This window comes from Amblyomma maculatum, chromosome 10 (genome assembly GCF_055883805.1).
Source record: "Amblyomma maculatum isolate TAMU_Amacu chromosome 10, ASM5588380v1, whole genome shotgun sequence".
Lineage (NCBI taxonomy): Eukaryota > Metazoa > Arthropoda > Arachnida > Ixodida > Ixodidae > Amblyomma > Amblyomma maculatum.
Window position 1 is genome coordinate 38,041,988 of NC_139353.1, and position 22,533 is coordinate 38,064,520.

A 22,533-nucleotide genomic window follows, 5' to 3' on the forward strand; every position below is an offset into this window, starting at 1 on the left:
AATGCCCCATTTGTGGTCAATAATGCGTCCGGAGACGAGATGGCCTCTAACTCAGGCAAGGTACAAACAATTTTCCATACTCATCTGTGCTAACGCGATGGCCTTGGCTAACCTTCGACTACTGACAGCCGTTGACTGATAGCCACCTAGCCCGGATCATCTGCATTCTGTCTTTTCGGACCAATAAATGTTTTGCAATCGAATTAAACACACTGACGGGCAGTTGGCTTTGATAACCCATAACCCTGTGTCGACACATGCTTGGCACCTATATATTTCGGCAAATAAAACTCTCCATGTTGAACGATCCTGTATCACGCGAAACCAGTTTTCTCCGGAACCTATTGGGCCCGAAATAAATCTCATATTGGTGCGAGCCGTCCTGCAGGAGGTTTAAACAAGTTTACACCAGGCAGGTACACTGTTCAAAGCGGACTAACTATTCTGATGTGGAGCTCATGCAGGGCTAACCGTGCCCGGTATGTATGCCGAACCAGACTCACCATGTCCAGAATTGCATCTCAAACCAGACGGACAGCTCTGGTGTGGAGCTCAGTACCAGAGCCCATGTCAGGTTAAGAACTCAAACAAGATGAACCCGTCCTGTAGAAACTCATACGGGACAGAACATTTGTTTTGAAACTGAAATCGGGCCAACCGTGAAGCATTTCTTGAATAAGTATCACAGAGCATGTCAGCTCGCTGATTAGCATGAAAGCATACCCGGTAGATGTGACTGTTTGGCAAATGTTGGGTGCACGCGTCTTTTTTTTTTTTTGCAGACATTTCGAAGTTATAAGGTCATCGAAGAGTACCAAACTACCACATAAGCTCATCGCATCGCTCGTTGCGCATTCGTCTCTGCGGAAGTGAGCGAAAATTCAACCGAAATTGTCGTGCAACTTCATATCTGAAGAAAAGCTTTCGACGAGAAAGGCCAAACAAGAAGCGAGTGTTTCGAGGCACGAAACTTATGCTTGAACATAACTGAAAAACATCACAGAGTACTGAAATATGCACTAATAGCTACATATCAGATGACGCGTTCTTAAGTTTCACATATGCAAAACGAATAGTCGGAAGTTCAATTTCGGGATTGGGCATACGCTGCGCCATGAAAAGATAAAGGATGCAAAATAAACGAATTACTGGGAAAGGTTGCGGTATCTATCAAAGACTACATGCGTTCTAAAATGATCAAAAATCGCAAGCACTAAGACATTAAGTTATATTTTTGACCTGCCTGCAAAACAAAACACGGCATTCTCTAAAGCTGCGGGATACGGGTGAGCTCTCGTCACAGGAGCGTGATCGGTTAACTGCGACAGTAATTTCCACCCTGAAGAGCAAGCTCCAAAGTGCGAAACAGCACAGTTACGCTAGGTAAGGAAAAAATGTGATCAATGTCTCCGTATGTCAGCGCAGAGTTGGGGGTAACGCGGCCGGTGCGGCACCGAAGTTCGCAAGTTCGCTGTCTTGAGTCCTGCCCTATGAACCTTTTTTGTTTTTGTTTTTTATGTAGCCGTGCAGTGTTAGAGCTGTAAGTGTGTTTGGAGCCCTAGTCCACTTTTTTTTTTCATCAAAGAGGGCCGCCGACTCAGACAGTGATATCCGCAATGAGAGCTCCACCGGTATAATGCCCGTCAAACCTTTAACCGATACAGCGAGTCTGGCATGAAATTCACATAGGACGACCTCGTTTTTTTCCTATACAATAAAGTTTCGTGTGTTTTGAGTCCGAGGTTATGGGTGCAAGTTCTTAGCCTGTAAATTTATAACGTTACCACGAGGAAAAACGGCGTCCTGCATGAAGGATGCTGAAGTTGTATATCTTTAAATGTTCATCGATGTAGTTTACAGAAGCTTCAGTCGATCCTATCACTCACCGAAAAATTTGCGAAGGTGTATAAAACCACAATGCGTGTGTATTCTGGAAAGGTTTTGTTAACCTTTATTTGATGTGACTGCACGAAAACACTCCGTTTTACGAAAGCATAAAAAATAGCTTCACCTTTCTTCAATGTCTCTCCTCGATATTCACAAAGCTGTGTGCACGTCTTCGTTTTTCATATTTATTGCATTGATTATAGGTTACCTGCAACAATATTTAAACTAAAACGATACCGGAAATGCCCACTGCTACTCAGCCGTCACAAACGAGGCCTGGGTCTTTCCATCCCTGCTTTGAATGTTGAGAATTTTAATATCGCAACCTTTTTGGGCCTATATAAATTATTGTCCACCTTTCGTACGAAACACCTTGCCGTGAAAGCCAGACATGAAGTTGCTTTCGATCATCCTTTTGTGGGGCTTGAATGGTGAGTAGGCTATAACCGCCATATTATACAAGTAGCATTTGTCTAACGTAGCATTTACTTTAAAGTGAAGGAAGACAAGGATGACTCTGCGACCACATTGAACGCGACCCTCCGGATTCATATTATCTTTTCGGTCAACTAGAAACCAAAGATCATAGTGGTTTCAAGTTCACCGATGTAGATCGTTTTCCTTATTGTATGTCAATAATGCGATTGAAAACAACGCTCATCGGGCTTTAATATTTCTGAGTGTTGAATTGTGCTACGGTGCAACCAATACTCTCTTGATCAGTCATGTGGCTTCTGTCAGGCAAGCGAATTTTTTCTCCCACTTAAAAACACACATGGCTTCAGAATGCTGCAGTGCTGCTTCTGTTACATATAGCCATAATTTTAAGACCGGGCCCCTCCACGGTAGCTCGGTGTTTAGAGACATTAAGTGCTGATCCCAAGAATGCCAGTTAGACATGAGCTGGAGCAGTCGCTCTTCGACGGAGGTTGAAAGCAAGCAGCGGTGTACTGTGCGAGGTCGGCGCACGGTAAAGGATCACAGGTGAAACAAGTTATCATTGCCCTCAACTATGGTGTCCCTCATAGTTGAGTCGCTACAAGGTTAAATTTCTCTCCTGCGTTACAATCATTAAGACAAAACTTCAGAAAGGCTGTTAACTAATGTGAATCTCCAGCGACTGCAGCCTTCACTACGTAAGCAATACTACTGTAACCCCAACCCGACATTAGATCTAATATGAATTCAAGCTGTAGCTTCAAAAAGCACCGCAGACTATAACCATCTGCCCTTGCCCCTTTATTTCCTGGTAGACCCCTCCCCTCTGCCCACCACACGCAGTTCACCTACAGGAAAGCCAAGAACCATCTCGACCTCACACCAATCTACCCTCCCAATACTCCCCATTCAACCAATCCACTTTCCACCGAAAGCTGTGCTCTCAATATATGACAACGGGCAATGCAACAAAATAACGCAGGTGAAATGAAAATGAAGGACGTTGTGACCCCAACGACTGCTCTCCATTTGACTTAACCTACTGTAATCTGCCCTAGATCTTAGTTATTGCACTTCCGCCCAAGCAAAATTATTTTTGCCCCATTCCAATAAGCTCCATTCTACAGAGATGATTTATGGCGAACACCCAAACTCTGCGTTCTAGGCTAGGACGCCACAACAAGAAAGACTACCGTCAGAAACTCCATGTATAAATGCTGGTTCGAGTCCATGGACATTACTTCTCGAATATTGTATAATACCAAATTCTTGCCGGTGAAATTTCACGCTTGAGATCAAAATATGGTCTGTGTTAACACATTCTGTGAACGAACAGGCAACAATGATATAAAGCATAAAATCATCCAACCTTTTTCCATTCATTTAATCATTTATTCATCCTTCATCTCATAACCTACTGATGCACTGAGGCAATAAATATCGACTAAAAAAAAAGCATGCTGTAAGTCATGCGATCTTACCTGCGTAGCCCCGGGGTAGCGTGTGAGATGAAGTTCGGTTCAAGTGTATGATATTGTATGATTAAAGCCTATTCTATCTCTCCAATCTCAGAGGAGCTATCCAAGTTAGCACCACATGCTGCTAATACCCTCTTTACACGGGCAGAGTTAACCACGGTTAGCGTAACTTCGTTGACGCGAAACCGTGGTTAGCCCGTTTACACGGTAGACCCAACCATGGTTATACCCCTAACCGCGGTTATCGCAAACAGTTGACCTCGGCACCTCAGTTTGTGTCGTTAATCGAGGTTATGGCTGCGTCTGTTGACGGAGGCTGCTCATCGGCACCCGAGTGCGCGAAGCCTACGAGAGTGTCTGCTTCAACAGTGTACTCGTTTGCCCGTATTGAATAGGCGGTGTCTATTGTGCAGCCCGGAGGCTTCGGTTACGGCCTATACAGCCAAGCGTCTGCGCACTGAAGCCCCGTCTTGTGTCTGCAGTATCGTTTGCGCGGCTTGGTGCTGAGCGCGGAACGTCAAAAAATGCCCGGTCTTAGCTTTATCATGAAAGTGCACAAGTTCGCAATGCTTGCAGCGCGGGATGCGGCAAGCAGGCTGAGGTACGTACGTTACACTTACCGCGGCGGTGAAGCTAGCGCGCGAGCGCGGCGAACGACGGCGGGGTGCGTAACCCCCTAGTCGTCGATAGGCCTAAATTATTTATCTTCGAAGTCGCGGCGGTCGGCGCTTTGGAACTGATCAACGCTGTCGAAATGATGTACTCATAAAATTTCCTTATTTTGAATCCTATTCTGCCGCCGTAAAATAGCGATATGATTAACTTTGGCGACGCATTAATCGCAGAGCTAGTATAAGCAGAACGGTGAGCCGCAATACACCGGCGGCAGCTGGCTTGAGCAGAAACTTGATAGTATCACGGTTATCGGTCTTGCCAGCAATTTGCCGCTTGTCAGTGATCCTCAAGAATGATTCAATCCTGATATTCGGCTCAGTATTCCAGATGGCAATAAATTTACCACGCTTTATTTCTGATGTCGGCGAGAGCGATCCGCCGTGTCGTTCGCGTACGGTGTGCGGGAGGAGGGGCTATCGCAGCGGTGTTTACGTTGGTCGATGAAGTGCTGCAATCGTGCGGGGCTTGACTGCGCTTTTGACGCCTTGTCGGACAGCACTCCGGAAACTGCGTTATAAATACGATATTTGTAAATGCTGCTTCGTTCCGCAGCTCCCTGCGTCACTTAGGTTGTATTTTTTGGGCAATGGCGTCCGTAACCGAGAACGGCGGCGAGCTGTGTAAGCACAGCTAACCGCGATTGGCGGTTAACCGTGGTTAAGTTCGGTAACCTCGGTTATGCGTAGCCGTGGTTAAGCCGGCCGTGTAAAGAGGCTATAAGTCGTCCAACTCGAGTATACTCTCGTGTCGTCACAAAACTGGTTGAACAGTCAGCACCTGGTCATGTCACCTGACGCTATCCGCCTATATCAAACAAATTTAGGCACGTATCATAGTCGAACAATGGGGGGGTGGACAGAAGATTTTCTTTGTGATTACAATAAATTATATAAAATATTATGTTAGAATCCATAATATGCGCACAAGTTGACCTACGTAATTTACGCTGCGTACCTATACTAGCAAAGGCAAAGATGAAATATTTTAATTTTAATGATAGTAGACCGCCAAATCGAAGATTCAGAACTGGCTTCGAGAAACGTTTAAGCACGCCAATTTGTTATTGCAGGTAATGAGCTGTTTAGGTAGCTTGTACATTCCCAGCTAGAGACACCAACTTCAGCAAAGTTTGGAGATAACATTCATACGGTGACATTCTTGGCTCATGGTGAAAATCTTGCGTGCAAGAAAGCTGTTGGAGAGATCCGTTCGTGACACTTGTCCGCGAAATGTGGTATCCTTATCTAACGCTCCCGCCGTCACCATGGCAGCGTACGGGTCGCGATGAGAGCGAACCGCACCGCGAATCCCACACTCGCCGGAGCACTACAACCAAGCAGCGCGAAAGAACGCGCGTAACAGGAGCGACGGTGTAGAGTCCAATCCCATACTTGCAGTTTCACTGCCACGAACGCGTGCCAAGGAAAGGAAATTTACATTGTGCGACAGGAGCCTTTGCCTTGCTAGCAAAACCTATATCACGGGAGCGTGATGTACCGTATGGTAGCAACAACGCTCAGGCTTTCGCAGTTCTTCAGTGCAAAGTCCGCAGTTCTCAAGAGTCTTGAGAACGGCAGGGCTCCTGCCGAAACGTCGACTCCAAATAAACTTGGAAACAGTATGAAGCAATTTTTCACTTGTATATATATATATATATATATATATATATATATATATATATATATATATATATATATATATATATATATATATATATATATATATAGGGCATTCTAAATTATTTGCATCATGTTGTAGCAAGGAAACTTCAATGAATAAAGCATCCGGAATTTCAAAATGTACCAGCACTAGTCTCGTTACGATTCATTGATCTGTTGCGATTTGTCATGGCGCCTTCTTTTCGCTTGGGACAAATATATCTATCTTTTTATATTTAATTGCTCTTGACGTATCTTAAAGTAAACCTTGCATTTGGAGTCTCACTTTCGACTCATGTAATGCGTGGCCCCATGAATTTAGTATTTACATCACGGAGTATATTCGTGTACATGTGCAATGAAAAAACGAATTACCATTTTTTTGAAGTCATTGTGATTTATCTTTGAAGCCTTTTTGGTGGGCGCTCTGAACAACGACTGCAAAATTCTCTCCTCCTCTGTTCGCACTCCAAATATATAGTTCCTTTGAATAAACGGATTTGCAGAAAAGTGTATTTCGTGCTTTAAGTCACAGTGTGATGTTTGGCAGCGGTGGCTTAGAGGACCATCCGCCTCGCTTGCAAGAGGACCGGGGTTCAAATCCCGGTGCCGCGCAATCCTCCACCGGATTAAAAAAACAACGCATGTCGATGGAATTGCATAAACAGGCTTGGGGTGCGACCTGATGCCGGTGAACACCTCCGACAACGCACTCCCTCACCAGAACAGGAGTTGGCTACCTTGGTGCAGTAATTGGCCGCAACCTCTCATGACAAGCTCCATAAAACCCCGGCCCTCAGTCAACAGCGGCTGCGGAACAACTGACCACGGCGGCGGTCAGACCTGTGAGGTCAGACCTGCAGGGGGTTCTAAGAATTCCTGGCTCCGTTGGACAGGCCGCCATTGAGAACTGACCGCGGCAAAGTTTAACGCTACAACGCTAGCTAGTGAAGCTGTTTAGCAGTGCTGTTAGAGGAACTAGAGGGTATGAAATAGGATGTCATAGGGCTTAGTGAGGTTGGGCATGCACTGTGTTATCGAGGTTTACCGGAGGGGCGAGAACTAGGAGTAGGTTTCCTTGTCAATAAACATATAGCGGGCAATATAGATGAATTCTACAGTATTAACGAGAGGGTGGCAGGCATCGTAATTAGGCTTAATAAGTGTTATAAACTGAAGGTTGTACAGGCCTATGCAACTACATGTAGTTATGATGACCAGGCAGTTGAAAGCTTCTACGTTGATGCAGAATCGGCAATGCGAAAAGTATAGACGCAGTACTGTACTAATGGGCGACTTCAATGCCAAGGTAGGGAAAAAGCAGGCAGGAGACCAGGCAGTAGGTGACTATAGCATTGGTTCTAGGAATGGCAGGGGAGAGTTACTAGTTGAGTTTGCAGAGCGCAATAACTTAATAATCCTGAATACCTTCTACAGCAAACGGAAGAACCGGAAATGGACATGGAAAAGTCCTAACGGGGAGAACTAAAATGAAATTGACTTCACAATGTGTTCAACCCCGCCGTTATGCAAGATGTAGAGGTTATCGAGAAAGTGCGAAGCAGTGACCTAAGGATGGTGAGGTCCCGAATTAGCCTAAATCTGAAGAAGGAACGCAAAAGATTAGTCAGAAAGAAACCTATCAACGAATTAGCGGTGAGGGGGGGGGGGGGGGGGCAGAAGAGTTCAGGATCTCGCTACAGAATAGACATTCAGCTCTAACCGAGGATGGCGACATTACCCTAGCAGAAAGGAACAATAATTTCAGAGATATCACTACTGAGTGTGCACTAGAAGTAGGCGGTAGGATAGTTAGAGAGGGTACCGGCAAGCTGTCTAAGGAGGCGAACGATTTGATTAAGAAACGCCAGAGTATGAAAGCTTCCAATCCAACACAGCAGATCGAATCGGCCTACATATCAAAGCTAATCAATAAGAGCAAGGTGGCCGATATAAGGAAGTATAACATGGAGAAACTTCAGCGTGCTGTGAAAAACTGGGGAAGCCTTAAAGCGGTAAAGAAGTAACTGAGCATAGGCAAAAACCAGATGTATGCGATAAGGGACAAGGCGGGCAACGTCATCACGATAATGGTCAAGATAGTCAAAGTAGCCGAGGAGTTCTATACAGATCTCTACAGTAGCCAAAGTAGTCAGGACCGTAACGAGATTGGCGGTAGGGAAAAACAGTCAGACGTTCCACTAGAGACGAAAGACGGGGTCAAGAAAGCATTAGAAACTATGAAAAGTGGGAAATCAGCTGGAGAGGATCCGATAACTACAGATTTGCTGAAGACGGGTGGGGGGATATCATGCTAGAAAAACTGGCCGCCCTTTATACGCAGTGCCTGGTGTCATCGACGGTTCCGGAACCATGGAAAAATGCAAATATTATCCTCATTCATAAGAAAGGGGACTCTAAGGACCATAAAATTTACGGACCAATCAGCTTACTGTCTGTTACGTACAAGGTATTTAGTAAGGTAATCGCTAATAAAATCAGGACAACCTTAGACTGCAATCAATCAAAGGATCAAGCAGGTTTTCGGAAACGGTACCCTACTATCGATAATATCCATACCATCATTGAGGAAATAGAAAAATGCTCTTAATATAACCAGCCCTTATGCATAGCTTTCATTGATTACGAAAAAGAATTTGACTCAGTTGAAACCTCGGCGTTGATGCAGGCATTGCAGGAGGTAGGCGATCCGTACGTTAAAGTGCTGGAAGATATATATATATATATATATATATATATATATATATAGTGGCTGCACAGCAACCATAGTTCTGCATAATAAAGTAACAAAATTCCGATAAAGAAAGGTGTTAGGCAAGGAGACACGATCTCCCCAGTACTATTCACAGCTTGCTTAGAGGAAGTATTGAGAGACTTGCAATGGAAGCAGTTAGGGATAAGGGTTGATGGAGAATACCTCAGTAATCTGCGATTTTCTGATGACATTGCCTTGCTAAGTAACTCGGGGGATGAACTGCAAATAATGATTGATGACCTAGACAGGAAAAGTAGAAAGGTAGGTTTGAAAATCAATATACAAAAGACTAGGGTAACGTTCAACAGCCTCGGGAAGGAACAGCAATTTACATTAGGTAGCTAAGTACTGGAAGTAGTAGGCGAATATGTCTACTTAGGAGAGGTAGTAACTGCAGATCCGGACCATGAAACGGAAATAACAAGAAGAATAAGATTGGGATAGATCGCATTTGGCAAGCACTCGCAGATTATGACTAGCAGCTTACCGGTACCGCTCGAGAGGAAAGTATACCACAGTTGCATCTTACCTGTACTCACCTATGGGGCTGAAACGTGGAAGCTAACCAAGAGAGTTCTACTTAAATTGAGGACAACCCAGAGGGCTATAGGAAGCATGCAGAGTGGATCAGAGAAGTAACTCAGGTTATCGACATTCTAGTGGAAATTAAGAAGAATAAATGGGCATGGACAGAACATGTAGTGCGAGGAGAGGATAAGCGATGGTCGCTTAGGGTAACAAACTGGATTCCAAGGGAAGGAAAGCGTAGCAGGGGGCGGCAGAAAGTTAGGTGGGCGGATGAGGTTAAGAAGTTCGCAGGGGTCAAGTGGATGCAGCTAGCACGGAACCGGGCTAAGTGGAGAAATATGGGATAGGCCTTCGCCCTGCAGTGGGTATAGTCATTGTGATGATGATGATGATGATGTATTTCGTGCCGCAGGAGTGACCCCCAGCCCAGGAGACGGATTGGCGAAGGGAGAGGCACTGGAATCACGGAGCAATGGTAAGCCATCATTGATGAAGATTACATCATCAGTGCAACAGAGCAGCCATTTTTGAAGCATTTGTTGTATTTTGTGAAACTTCCGGGAGACTGCTGCTCGATTCGGCGTACAGAAAATAGAGACAAAGTGTAATCGACTCTCTTTTGCAATGGAGAGAAGGGGGAGAGAAGCATGGCTTTTATGAGAAGTCATGGTGTGCGATACATCCATCGCATGTAGGAAGGTCCCACACTTAGCAAGCTTTAGATACATTCATATGTACAGCCTTTATCAAAGGTTTACAGACCAGAGGATTTGCGTTTAAGCCGTGTAATATGACTTCTTTAATAACCGTGGAAGTCCTAGGGTAGGACCTAAAATATTCTTGCCTTCAGCAAGCATGGAAACCTGGAAATACATTACGAGCACATAGTATCACTCAAAAGTAGATCCTCTGGGCTGTAAACTTTTGATAAAGGCTGTACAGGCCCGCATAGAATAGCAAGTTATAGAAAGCAGTATTTTAACAAAAAAACCTACCTTAATATTGTTTACAACCTTTGTGAAACACCCTTTATTGCCTCTGGAGATTACTACAAAATTCGAAACCTCAGCGGCTTTGCAGGCATTTAGAAGCTACAGTTTAGAGTAGCTACATATGAAATATTCTAGATATTGGCTATGAAGCTGCCGCCTATTTTAGTACCCCATAAATAAATAAATTGAAATATATAACAGATGTCAGGAAAGAAGACAATCCCTGAGCTGCTTGCAACACGTCTGTATGCGAGATTTCAGACACCTGGTCTGTGGCAATTTGAGAAGAACCTGCGGCTGGAAGTAACCTGCGATTAGTGGATGACACTGCATTGCTTCAAGATTGGTAAGACTCATAGACAGGCAAAGCAGGACAACGAATCTAAAAGTAAAAAATACAGAAGTTCAATTAAGTGCGGTTATGCTTGGTTTCACTATTGACTAAGCACATTTTTATAAAAACTTTGGAGTACTGCAAATGCATGGCTTCTATTGGTGAAATTCTTTATTGCTGCGAAGATTGTTCCTGTGGTGTTTAATATGGCTGACCGAGTTCCCCTCCGCTGGTTGATCAGTTTTTAACTCTAGCACGTTAAAACCTAACGTCTCCACCGCGCATCCCCTATCCCTTCAATCCCAAGAGCGCACGCCACTCTATGTCGGACTCGGGAGCAACAAATTATAATTATCCTTTTCTTGCGTAACAATTACAAGCAATGAATATGAAGCAGCAGTTAGCGATAGGGATAATTATGATAGTAGCGATGACACGTACTGACGCTGCAGATAGTGATAATGATAATGATGATCAGTACCGCTTGCAATGACGGTGCATTTATTTTAAATGGTAATGATGAGAGCAGCGATGAGAGTCATGGCGAATGTTATTGACAATGTAAGGATGACAGTAGCAATGGTGGTGATGATGATAGCACAGATGATACTCAAGATGCACTTAAGAAAAACCGTCCTGTAAGTGGCTTTCGCCATTTGCGCTCTTAAGCAAACTTAAGTGCACTTTGCAACCTTTTTCGCAATGGGCGGCTGAGATCCGAAGTTACCATACGGAAGACGCCGCGTATTATGGATGCGAGTTCTTCGGGCTTAGTTAAAGTGTAGGGTTGATCTGTGACCGCCTATATTTTTCATTGTGTGGCACCTTACAAATATTTTCTTGTGAGTGTGTTCAAAATGTAAGTAGCAGACAATAAACGATAAGTTGTAACACACCTATGTGAAGTGAGTTTGCTTAAAGCAATTGGAAAGGAAAATAAATTGAAAAAGTGAAGAAATGGCACGTAAAACTGAAAATGAAGTACACGAAATAGGACACGAACAGTCGCCATTCGCTCTTAGACCCCACATAAGGGGGCTCGAATACCGGTGAACACGGAACACAACCTGATGAACCAAAAGCCTCTCCGGTCTGCTCTTCCACGCAGTTCTCACGAAGCATAACGAAGCTGTGAATCTAGAATTTATACGGCGTATAAAATGTAACGTGTACTAGTTGAGATGAAGGAATTCATATAGTGTTCGCGAGAAACTCAAGCTCACATTTAGCTGTGGGAAGACAGCGCCGCATTTGTCGCTAGTGGCGAAATCTTAAGCGTTTGGACGTCGCCGGAGCAGATGCTTCTCTAGCTTCCTGTGCATGTACGGCGACCAAGTTTCGCCAGTTAGTTTTTTAGCGACACAAAAGTGCTTCCACCGAAGCAGAATAGAGGAGAGAAGTAGCATTCCGTGATGGGCAGCCATAGCAGCACGCGAAACACTGGAGGACGACACCCACCTGTAAAACTATAAAGGTTCCTGCCGTTTCGTTTAGTCTGGATACGCTAGTACACTGCGCTTCTCTACGACGTTGCATGTGTGTATGCAGCCAGGACCTGGAAAAGCCGAGAGAAGTATGTGACGGATCCTGTCAGACGTGTCTTCCTTTTGGCGTTTGCACCCTATTGTTTACAGCACGAACTAAAGATGTTGGTAGAATAGTTCTAGTTAAAATATAGGACTTTTAAGGTCCGCTTGTGGTTTCGAATTGCGACCATGCTAGAGGTCTGGATATATTACAAACAGCGTGAGGACGCCAACAGAAAAGCACATCGGACCGCTGTCTTCATCCTCTTCTGGACGTCGGCGTTTAGAGATTTTCACGCTGTGCACATACACAAGGCCGCAATCAAGCACTGCATATCTCCTTAGTCGGCAGAAACAAAACGTGATGCGTGGCGACGATGTGTTCTCCGTAAATGCGATATGATATAAATTCTAACAGCATTGGGAAAGGCAGCCGTGAACACATCTCATATTAACCGAAAATCACCATATTTGCTCCTTTTGTTAGCGGTGAAGATATGTTCTGTTTAGAACTTTAAATTCAGAATAAATTTAGGTCTGAAAATCTACACCAGCTCCCGCTGCTAGCCGACACAACTCTGTTTTTTAGGATGGAACTCTATCCCAGATGCACTCCCGGTGCTACCTGAAATTTAGCCGCACATCTAGCATTGTAAATCGAACTTCGTTTATGCAGGACGCTGGAGGAAAGCCATTTACTCGGCTTCGTGTTAATTCGTGTTCAGCGTCTAGTAACGTGAATCCGCAATGAAAGTGGCAGACGGGAGCCTTCGATGCCGTATGTCATAATATTAATACATGGTGACAAGCAAAAGAATGTACAATATGACGATGTGGTGAAATATAATATTATGGCTCCTAGCGCGAGGGTTCCTCTCGAGCCACTGCCGACCATCTTTGAAACATTCCCCGGGGCTACTGGACGATCATCCCGATCAGTTCCTTGAACTCGAGAATGACTTGTCGGTGAGGACGCCGAAGGAAAGATAGAAAAGAATGATTTGCATGCCATAACGATGACTGATGTTTGGGTTCATTCATTCATTCATTCATTCATTCATTCAGTGTTTATTGGTTGTTACGGTTTTTAAACATACATGGTTTAGCGGATCCATAGCCGAAGGCTAGTGTCGGAGCCTTGTTCACAAATATGATATGGAGAGTCTATGTCTCACCATATGATTACACTTTTGATTATACTTGATTCTAAAATTCCAAAATGATTACACTTTTCATCATAATATTACACTTACATAATAATAAATAGCTAAATCTTCATCTCATAGAAATACTGCATTCCTTCCGTTTCTTATGGAAAAGCAGTAGAGAAAGGAACATGATAAGTCATACAAATGCACTTTTAGCAACATGAAGGAAAAAACAAGTACACATCAAACATATCTTGATCGACCTATAAGAATAATGGAGGCATTCCAATACATATACTTATAAATACATATTAATGCACGTATATACACAATACTAAATATAATTTGGAGCTTGCATGAAAGAACGAAAATTAAAAACCTTTTGGCCAAAAATATTCTTTAATGCTATTGTGTTTTGGGTGTAAAATGTAGGATAGATATTTTCAATGTATGAAGTCAATGAATAATTACTCCCTTATTACACATCTACTCCAACTTGGGGGATTCCCCGAAATGTTTGACCAACAGCCTCCCATACTTCACTTCGTGTTATAGATCAATTCGCTCTCGCCCTACCATTTCTTTTCTGACCGTCATGGTTAGCTCACTTGGTAGAGCGACTGCCCTCAAAGGCGGAGGTCCCGAAGTCGATACCTGGGCAAGGACGAATTTTCGTTTAACTACGAAGTTTCTGAGAAAGCTGTATAGCTTTCCTTTGTAGCCGTATTGCTGCGTTTGGGTGGACATCAATGAGTAATTTCTCCCTTATTGATAATCTACTCCCCCTTAGGGGATTCCCCTAAATATTTGATCACAAAGATATTCCATGAGACCAGGAGCACGCATTTACTTAGTGCTCCGGCCAATCCTTTCTGCCTATATTGGTTGCAAAGCGTGCACAGGCATCAAAGACGGCGAGAATATTGATTGAGCGTGAATTTATTTCTGATGTTTTTTACGCACAATATGAAAACAGTGCCGATATTGCATACTTTTTCAGGGTGGGAAACAAATGTCTGCTTTTTGAGAAAAAATGGAAATGGAACAATTTGCCGACCTTTGGGGTATGAAATACGGTACTATTACCATCAAGAAACGGACAGCTGCATATCGTTCATACCTAAAAGCTGTGGTACCACTGATGGAAACAATTTCGCAAAGCGAGAGGACTGCATTAAAAAATGCATGCGTGAGTGTATGCGGAATTTCCGCTTTTATTATTCGGTGTGGTTTGGCTTGTGGGGTTTAACTTCGCAAACCAACTCAGGCGTTGGGAGGCGTAGGCCACTGAAGAAATTTCGACCACCTGAGGTTTTTTAATGTGCACTGACATCGCACAGTACACTAGAGCCTTGCTTTTCGCCTACAGCGGAAAACGGCTGCTGAGGTGGATATTCAATTCCCCATCCTTGAGAACAGTAGCCGAGTGCCGTAACCACTCCGTCACCCCGACAGGGCCTTTCATTATTCGAACGTGTCTATAGTTCAGAAGCACGGTTAAGGTGAGCGATTTAGTTATTTAAACAACGTCACATGAAATATACACGAGCAAAAGAAACAAAGAAAATGGTTGTTGCATTCTTCCCTTAACCATTTTCAGTAAGGTGATTGATAAATACTAGATGAAGATACTGTTGAGGTTAAATATATATGCAGGCGCTATATACTAATTTTAGTGCCATGAACCAAGTGCCGATGAATCAGTCAGCTGGCTTTAGCAACAGGTGTCTTTTGAAACCAAGGTTCAAATTGTATCTACCTAGAAATAATTGCTTCGTCCTAACGCCCAACTGAGAGGAATTGCCTAAAATCTATTTCTGGCTATCACCATTTGTTTCTGTAATGTTTGTCTCAAATTCTCGTCTCAAATTATAAGCTAATATAACTGCACCTTCCCAATTTCTTGACAGAGATCTATGCTGATACGCCTGCATTTATTGTGCTAACACAAAAATTGTTACACTGCGTTAGCACCCTCGTAACCCGTAACAATACAATAGATACCTATGATGGCATAACCTATCGGACAAAATTAAAAGACAATCGTTTGCGTCACCACAGCTAACTCCTTATTACCTTAATAGAGACTATGATGCGAAACGTTTGAGTGTATTTTCTGCATTTTTTTGTTTTTTTAGCTTAGAAGCCACTCTTTGCAAGGCTGTAATCAAGCAGAATTTGAACTTTATTCGCTTGTAAATTCTTCTCAAGTACACTAGCGCCCACTGGCCAAAAGGGAAATTTAGGGAAACGTCAGAATGATGGGGATTATTATGCATTTCTGATAAATGCGAACGCTTGCTACATGCGTCCTTTCGCATTACACCTGTATTTTTCATACATTATGAAGTAAAACCTGCAAGGCAACCCGCCGCCTTATGCACAGCACCGGACGTTAGTTGTCGATGATCAACTGAATATATCGTTTATCAGGTTATAAGGCACTGAAAAGTATATCGTTATTCCGCAACAAAATCATGATGTTCCAAAGCGCTGTTCACTGCTAGTAATTATCTGACACAATTCAAAGTTCATTAACGGTAGGAAAATCTATCTTGTGGCGGCTAATTGTAGGGGTAGCAACTGTGACTTTATTTCGAAAATTTTCTTCAGCATTTATCCGCATCCGAAGATATAGTGCTTGTTCCAAGAAATATCCTTAAATTTCATTTCCATAGTTTAATTAAACTTATCAGAAGTATGCGTGTAGCTCTTGGTGTCCGTAAGCTTGATTCCGTAGGCTGCATAAAGTTTGTCTGTCTCTGCTACCCTCAAGCACTTAAAAAGCTCTCTGAGTATATTTTACGTGGGCTGTTTTCATGGGTAGTCACTTAATATGAATAGCAACAGTCAGCTTTTGGCTGAGATCTGCTTATGAACTCTAGTTGATATATAGTTCGTCATGAAAATTGAACATTTAGGGAAAAACTTCTACATATATAAGCAGATAAATAATTGGTACAAAATAAGGGGAACATTCTGTGTATTGTGAATATATGAAGTCGATATAAGCATGGGATAAAATGAAACAAAGGTGGATAAATATGTTTTGAGTTATAAATTCGAAAAATATCCAATTAGGCATATCGAACAATCCAGCATTATATGCAATAACGGCGCTGAAGAAAACGCAATAGGTTACAAAAAGACCGTAAACATAATAAATTAGTAACCATTTAACTCACCACTAATTAGCAAGCTACCTGCGGAAAATTAAATACCAGGTAATGTGTTTACTTTTATTTATTGTATTTATCACATACAGCAGACGAAACATGGCCCAAGCAAGAGAGGCATACTGCCAAACAAAGTGAAAAGTGTGACCCTAAAAAGCATAATTCATATTATGCATTCCTTTCAAAGCTGTAGCTTTACTAGCCTAGCAGAAACCAAGGTCACTGGTGGGTGAGATTTGACCTAAGGTGCATCGCGTGGCAGCAGCACCAAGCTGCTTCTTCTTCGCACGTGCACCGCGCAAAGCCGGAAGCTCTTGCTTCTTCTGCTGCTCCTGCTTCGCTTCTTCTTCTAATTCGCACAAATGCAGCTTCTTCTCCATCTTCATACACCTGGCAAACTTCACTCGTAACCGTAAATATCTCCACAAATATACAACTGACGCGATGCCACTCCCTTGCCTATGCCCTATCTCTCCATCGCCAGCGATAGCTTTCTGGCGTGCTTTCTGGAACTTCCCCAATCAAAATGACCTCACCACCTTCGTACCGTCTAGACCCGGCTGTGCTGTCCTTGAGGTACGCAAGCCGCCATGGAGAAGTCGCGCGCTTGAACCAGTGCTTTGGCTGCATTTCATTGACGCTGACAGACAGCCTTAAAGCAACGTTACTTAAACCGCAACTAGCCTTGACTGACCATACCTAATCCAGCTTCCGCTCTGCCAACTAGGTTATCTATAGGAGTATAACCTGGCATAGAAATACAACATAACCATGCATTAAAAAGCTTCGGCTTATAAAGCCGGGTTTAGCCGAGCTAAGCCGCCTCCTTGTTTAGATACAATCAAGGATATACGCATTAAAGATGGATGTAGTGCGCTATATAAAATGTGAATAGGCAGAATACGAAATTAACTAAACAAAATGAAATTTAAACGAAACAAGACTATAAAGTATAATTGCAGGGCAACATGGAGAAAAAATGATAAAAAAAATTGCCTGCAATATCGACCTAACCTTTGACTAATACAAACTTTTTTTATTTTTCCAGCATTTTCACATTGCCTCGTAAAGAAGACAGGACGTAAAAACAACACCATTAAGGGCTACACTTACTTACTTGGTCCAGATATGTGCATAAGTGCGAAGTACGGAGTGAATGCGAAGTATTGGCCTAAAGCTAACAGATTTCACACTGCGGAAGAATGTCACAACACATGTGCACCGGGGGAACCAAGGAAATGATGTACCACGAAATAAATATCTGCTGAAACAATTCAATTTCTGTAATCCGTCTGACAAAAACATTATACACATTTAAAAGCCTTTACAGCGCATCATAAAATAAAACCTTTTTAGACAGTGCACAAAATCATTTCTGAGTTTATTATATATACGTGTACCCAATTATTCCCATGATCTGAATTAGTGTGTGGGGCACCAAGAAGATGAGTACCTCTTCCTTGTGCAGCGTTAGGGCTTTTTCTAAAAACCAATTATAGGATTCACCGGCTAGGTAAATAAGCAGGTCGCTTCTGTCCAAGCTTCCCGAACGATGTATTATCCGCTTCTTTCGCATCAGTGTGATAAGAGAATAAAAAACGAAATGCGTAACCTCTTTACCTCGTACTTTAAAACGTTGACGCAACGTTTGAAGCCGGGTACGCCCGGTCATGTACACAGAACCGTGTTTTATTCATTCTGACTCCGCCTTCAGGACCAGTTGCTCAAGTTTTTTTTCGCATCGCCACGAAAATTCGGGGCCAAGTTATCAAAGCTCACAATGAATCTTTCACTGAGGACTTGCCGTCACACGAATTGCCTCACTGAAAAGATATATTCTCAATATTTGCGACTCTTGCTGAATAGCGGTGCTGTCTTGGCCATCGCGCGTGCTTCCCTACAACAAAATCGGCTGCGAAGATGAAGTCGAAACACTAAAGAAACTGTTCAAAGACAACGCGGTTGGCGCAGGAGTAGTTCCCCAGACTTCACATGTTGCTGCCCATTCGTTCGCCGTCCAACATGATAAACCTAGAGCTTTAGTTATTTCCAAGACAATCTGTTTCGTTGTGCCCTGTGGCATTCGTCTCCAGACGCTGCCTCATGACATGGAGTACCATCAGTCATATGAAGCCGGCGCAGCAATTCACGTCCAAGATGTTCTTTCGCTGCAACCGTGCTGGATTGCCGGCTGGCATTTCAGGCAGTTAAGATGAGAGAATAAAGGAGAGTGGCCACCAACTCCGAAGAGACCCGTTTATCGCACCGCACCGTGCACCACACTCAAGGCCCCGCTACGCGGGGGCGAGTACAGCACAAAGTGAGCAGCACTACAATCGTCTTTACTTCATGGCAGCTCCTAAAAGGTCTTGGAGGCCTGCATGTTTTTACAGTGGACGGACCTCTACACAGATTCATGCCGCATTAAAGGTCATCTAACGGAGATGAAAAACGTATCTCTAAGAACATGTCCTGCTTCCGCTGCTCGACAGAAGTGCATCGAGCACGAGACTGCAGTCACGGTATCACCTGCTACAGATTCAGGTTCCGCTTGCAAAGAATGTATGAAACGCAGACAAAAAGGCGGGAAGCGGACTACTCACAATGGTGATGGCGGCGTTAGCACTGACGCGACAGCCTTCACATCTTTCCTATAAAAATGAGGCTTAATCAACCGTTAAGCTGGCGCTCATGCCTTGTTTTCGAAAGTTTCTTGTTTGGTAAGTGGGAGAAAACACCTGCGTTATGTCACAATAATTTTCATTGACGGGCGTCTGCCAACATTTATCATGGAAGTTTTGGCGAGTCATTGGCTCTTATAGACTACGGGTTTTACCACCGTTGCTCTCAAAGGATTTGCAAGCGTTCCAGAAGAGGCGGCCAGAAAGCGATGCATTGTAGAAGTGTTCTTGAAAAGTAGGTTTTTGACGCTCAAGTCAAATTGCACGCCACAGAAAGTCCTCACATTACACATTACGTTGAAGCGGTAGACGTCTAAGGACTCGTCCTTTGTGTCGTCATTCGACTAATGTGGCAAGAGCGTAAAAGATAATTGCTTCATGTCAACATTGTCACGCGAATTGATGTGAGCGCGCTTAATGACGCAGACGAAATCCGGACTACAATGGCGGGTAAAGACGGCATATGTGACACGACTAGAACGCTATTGTAGCTTCAGAGTCCAAGCTCCAATTATCTTTCCAAGGAATTCCGATCTACGTAAGAGCAGAGGAAGACGTATCAGGAATGATAGTTCATTCGCAGCGGGAAAATTCAGCTGAAAAGATGGGAATGGGTCTCTTGGGCAGTGTAAAGAACCTGGGATCCTATTGTAAAAAAAATGGATGAATTTGCGCGACCGTGCCAGAGTTTCCAGGAAATATCTGATTGCTTGCTGGAAGATATGAAGTGGCACTACTGTGCAAGCAGGCAGCTGAAGGTTTCTACAACCGGCATGCTACCGTTGCGAGACTTAAAGAACCAACTTGTCTAAGATGAAGTAATACAAGTAATATCACAAGACGACACGTGAATTTATTGCGGGATAGGCGGAAGTGCTCGACAGCCTTCGTACAAACCAAGCAAAGTTTCATAGTCTACCACACAGAGATATTATTAGAGTGCACACCCTGACCGCAAAGGCGCATGCAGCATTTTATTTGACTGTGTGTGCCTGCCAACTAAATAACTGTCTTGTAAAAGGGGACATTTCGTGCCAGGTCGTGCAGAGGTTGCTGCCATTCTTCCAAGCACAATAGATCAGTCTGAAAGCTGTCATTGCAAGCACTTTTCTGTAGATCTCCGTTTTAGTGGAAGGACAAGATTCATTTCCCTTATCATGTTTCATACGTGTAGGTAATTACTCCGAAAATGACAAGTAAAAATGGAGTATGGCCAGCAGCCGATTGAAGTAAGAACTTCTTAGCCATTGACACAGTTTGCTTGTCTGTTCTAATAAAGGTTAGAACACTGACAGTCTTTCAAATCTGTCATGAGGTGCAAGAACGTATGCAGGAAGCTGGTATAACCCGCCAGAAATGAACTACGAACTCGGACCGCTCACTAAACTTTTATACAAGGAATGATACTACGCTGTCAAAGTAATGTTAATCCTACCAGAGAAACCCAGTTGTCGGCTGTCTTTGGTTCCTCGAACAAAGCATAGGAAGCTTTCAATGTTGAGTTTACTATGGTTCGTAAAATGGATGTCGGATAGAAAGCGGTTTGACCTAGAAACAGTTGCAAGTCATCCCATGAGTTCTCGGGGCATTTCACTATAGCCAAATGGATAGGGTTCAAAAATTTCTATTCAAGTAGTGTCTTCAGTTTCGAACTGAGCGTGCGGTTTGACAGCTACAGTAAATGGGAGCACGTTCAATCCCGCGTACCATCGTTTTCAGAAAAAAGGTACTTGGCTAGAAGATCAAGCATCTTTTTGTAATCCCACTAGTGTATGCTGCAGCGGTATATTGGTAAGCCAATCAATCAAGTAGTGCCTAAATTAATTATTCAATCAACCATTGTTTTATTTCTTCCGCAAAAAAAAGAGGAAGAGGGGACTTTAAATATGTGGAAGTTTCCACTTTACACACCTGAAGCTCCCTTTACCAGGAGCGTAGGGAGAGATTACGGAAAGCTCACAGGACAATATAATATAAAAAACCATGTAGAAACAGTACAAAAATAACGCAGTCATTATTTTGAGATAAAAAAGCTCTGCATTTTGGTTTTCATCTCTTCAATGGTAATACGTTTAATATGAAGGTTATTAGGTAATGGTAGCAGGACAAGACGGACGATTTCTTCATTGATTTTGGTCCGTGAGAATGGATGTTTGAAATTTCATTGCTGCACATATTATCGCGAGGTGTTACAGTGGTTACAGTTACAAGCGTTACGAAGAAATTTTGCGAACGGGTTTGTAGCATTTGGCAAGTTTAAATGAGTACACATTGTTAATGAAAAGAACGTTATGTTTAATGAAAAGATTAACTGCTTGCTTACGGGAAGCAATATTAGCTGTGACATAAATTTCTCTTCTCGTCAGGGCATGTCTGCGGGGGAAATTGCTCTATTTCACCACATATTGAAATCCAGCAACTGATACATGAAAAGAAAAAAAGCACCATAAATATGCACTTTAGCGGCTAATGGCAGGGGGTCTTAATTTAGTTGAAACCTTTGTTTTATTTTGCTTTTTGAATAATAACGCGTTTAACATGTGCATCGGCATTAATTGTATTGTTAAGAAAGTATAACGAGGCATTTACAGAATCTCCAGCTTTTGTGTCTGAGTTGCCATATCGGGTATGATGGTTTTGTGAAGTGGATAAAGTAATTACATTTATTTTATTGGTCTCTATCAGTTAATAATTAGTCAGCTCAAATACTTGAGTTGTTTCAGTGGCATCGTCTATAATATCGTGAGAGGAGCATCGAAAGAGTTGCGGAAATAAGCGTTGTATCGTCTCCATCTCATATTTTCGGCATTAAATGTATTCGTAATATCGCTTACATAACACTTAAATGAGAGGAGGTTAAATATAGGCTCTTCTGGGGGGCACCTATTTTTATAAACTGGTTCCTCGATAAACTGCCCAGGATAGAAACAAATTGCTCTCAGTATTGGAGGTAAGACCACCTTAGATGAAGTGGCGCTTTTCAAATTGCATATGTGAACGCCTAATCTTGACGAAAGAGGACGTCCTGGAAAAGGGCCGGTCTGCAAGCCAGGCCAAGGGAACGCTGCAAGCGAGGCAGCGATCTACAACCCAAGCCACCCAAGCCGTCTGCAGGTGCGGAGGGCGATGGAGAGAGAGACTGTGAGGAGGACGAGTGAGGAGGACGTGCGCCAGCGGCGCCGCCGCCGCGCCCGCGCCAGCACAGAAGGGAGACGGGGTGTCGGATACGAACAAGA

General features: G+C 43.3%; 1 protein-coding gene across 1 annotated transcript; it reads left to right on the forward strand.

Moving 5' to 3' along the window:
* The first annotated feature begins 2,235 nt into the window (after positions 1–2,235).
* Positions 2,236–17,995, forward strand: LOC146176196 (kunitz-type serine protease inhibitor bitisilin-3-like). Its single transcript, XM_084582516.1, has 4 exons — positions 2,236–2,318; positions 9,853–9,915; positions 14,441–14,629; positions 17,665–17,995. The coding sequence occupies exons 1-4, from the start codon at positions 2,279–2,281 to the stop codon at positions 17,856–17,858; spliced, it is 486 nt and encodes a 161-aa protein (XP_084438642.1). The 5' UTR covers positions 2,236–2,278; the 3' UTR covers positions 17,859–17,995.
* Positions 17,996–22,533: the final 4,538 nt, after the last annotated feature.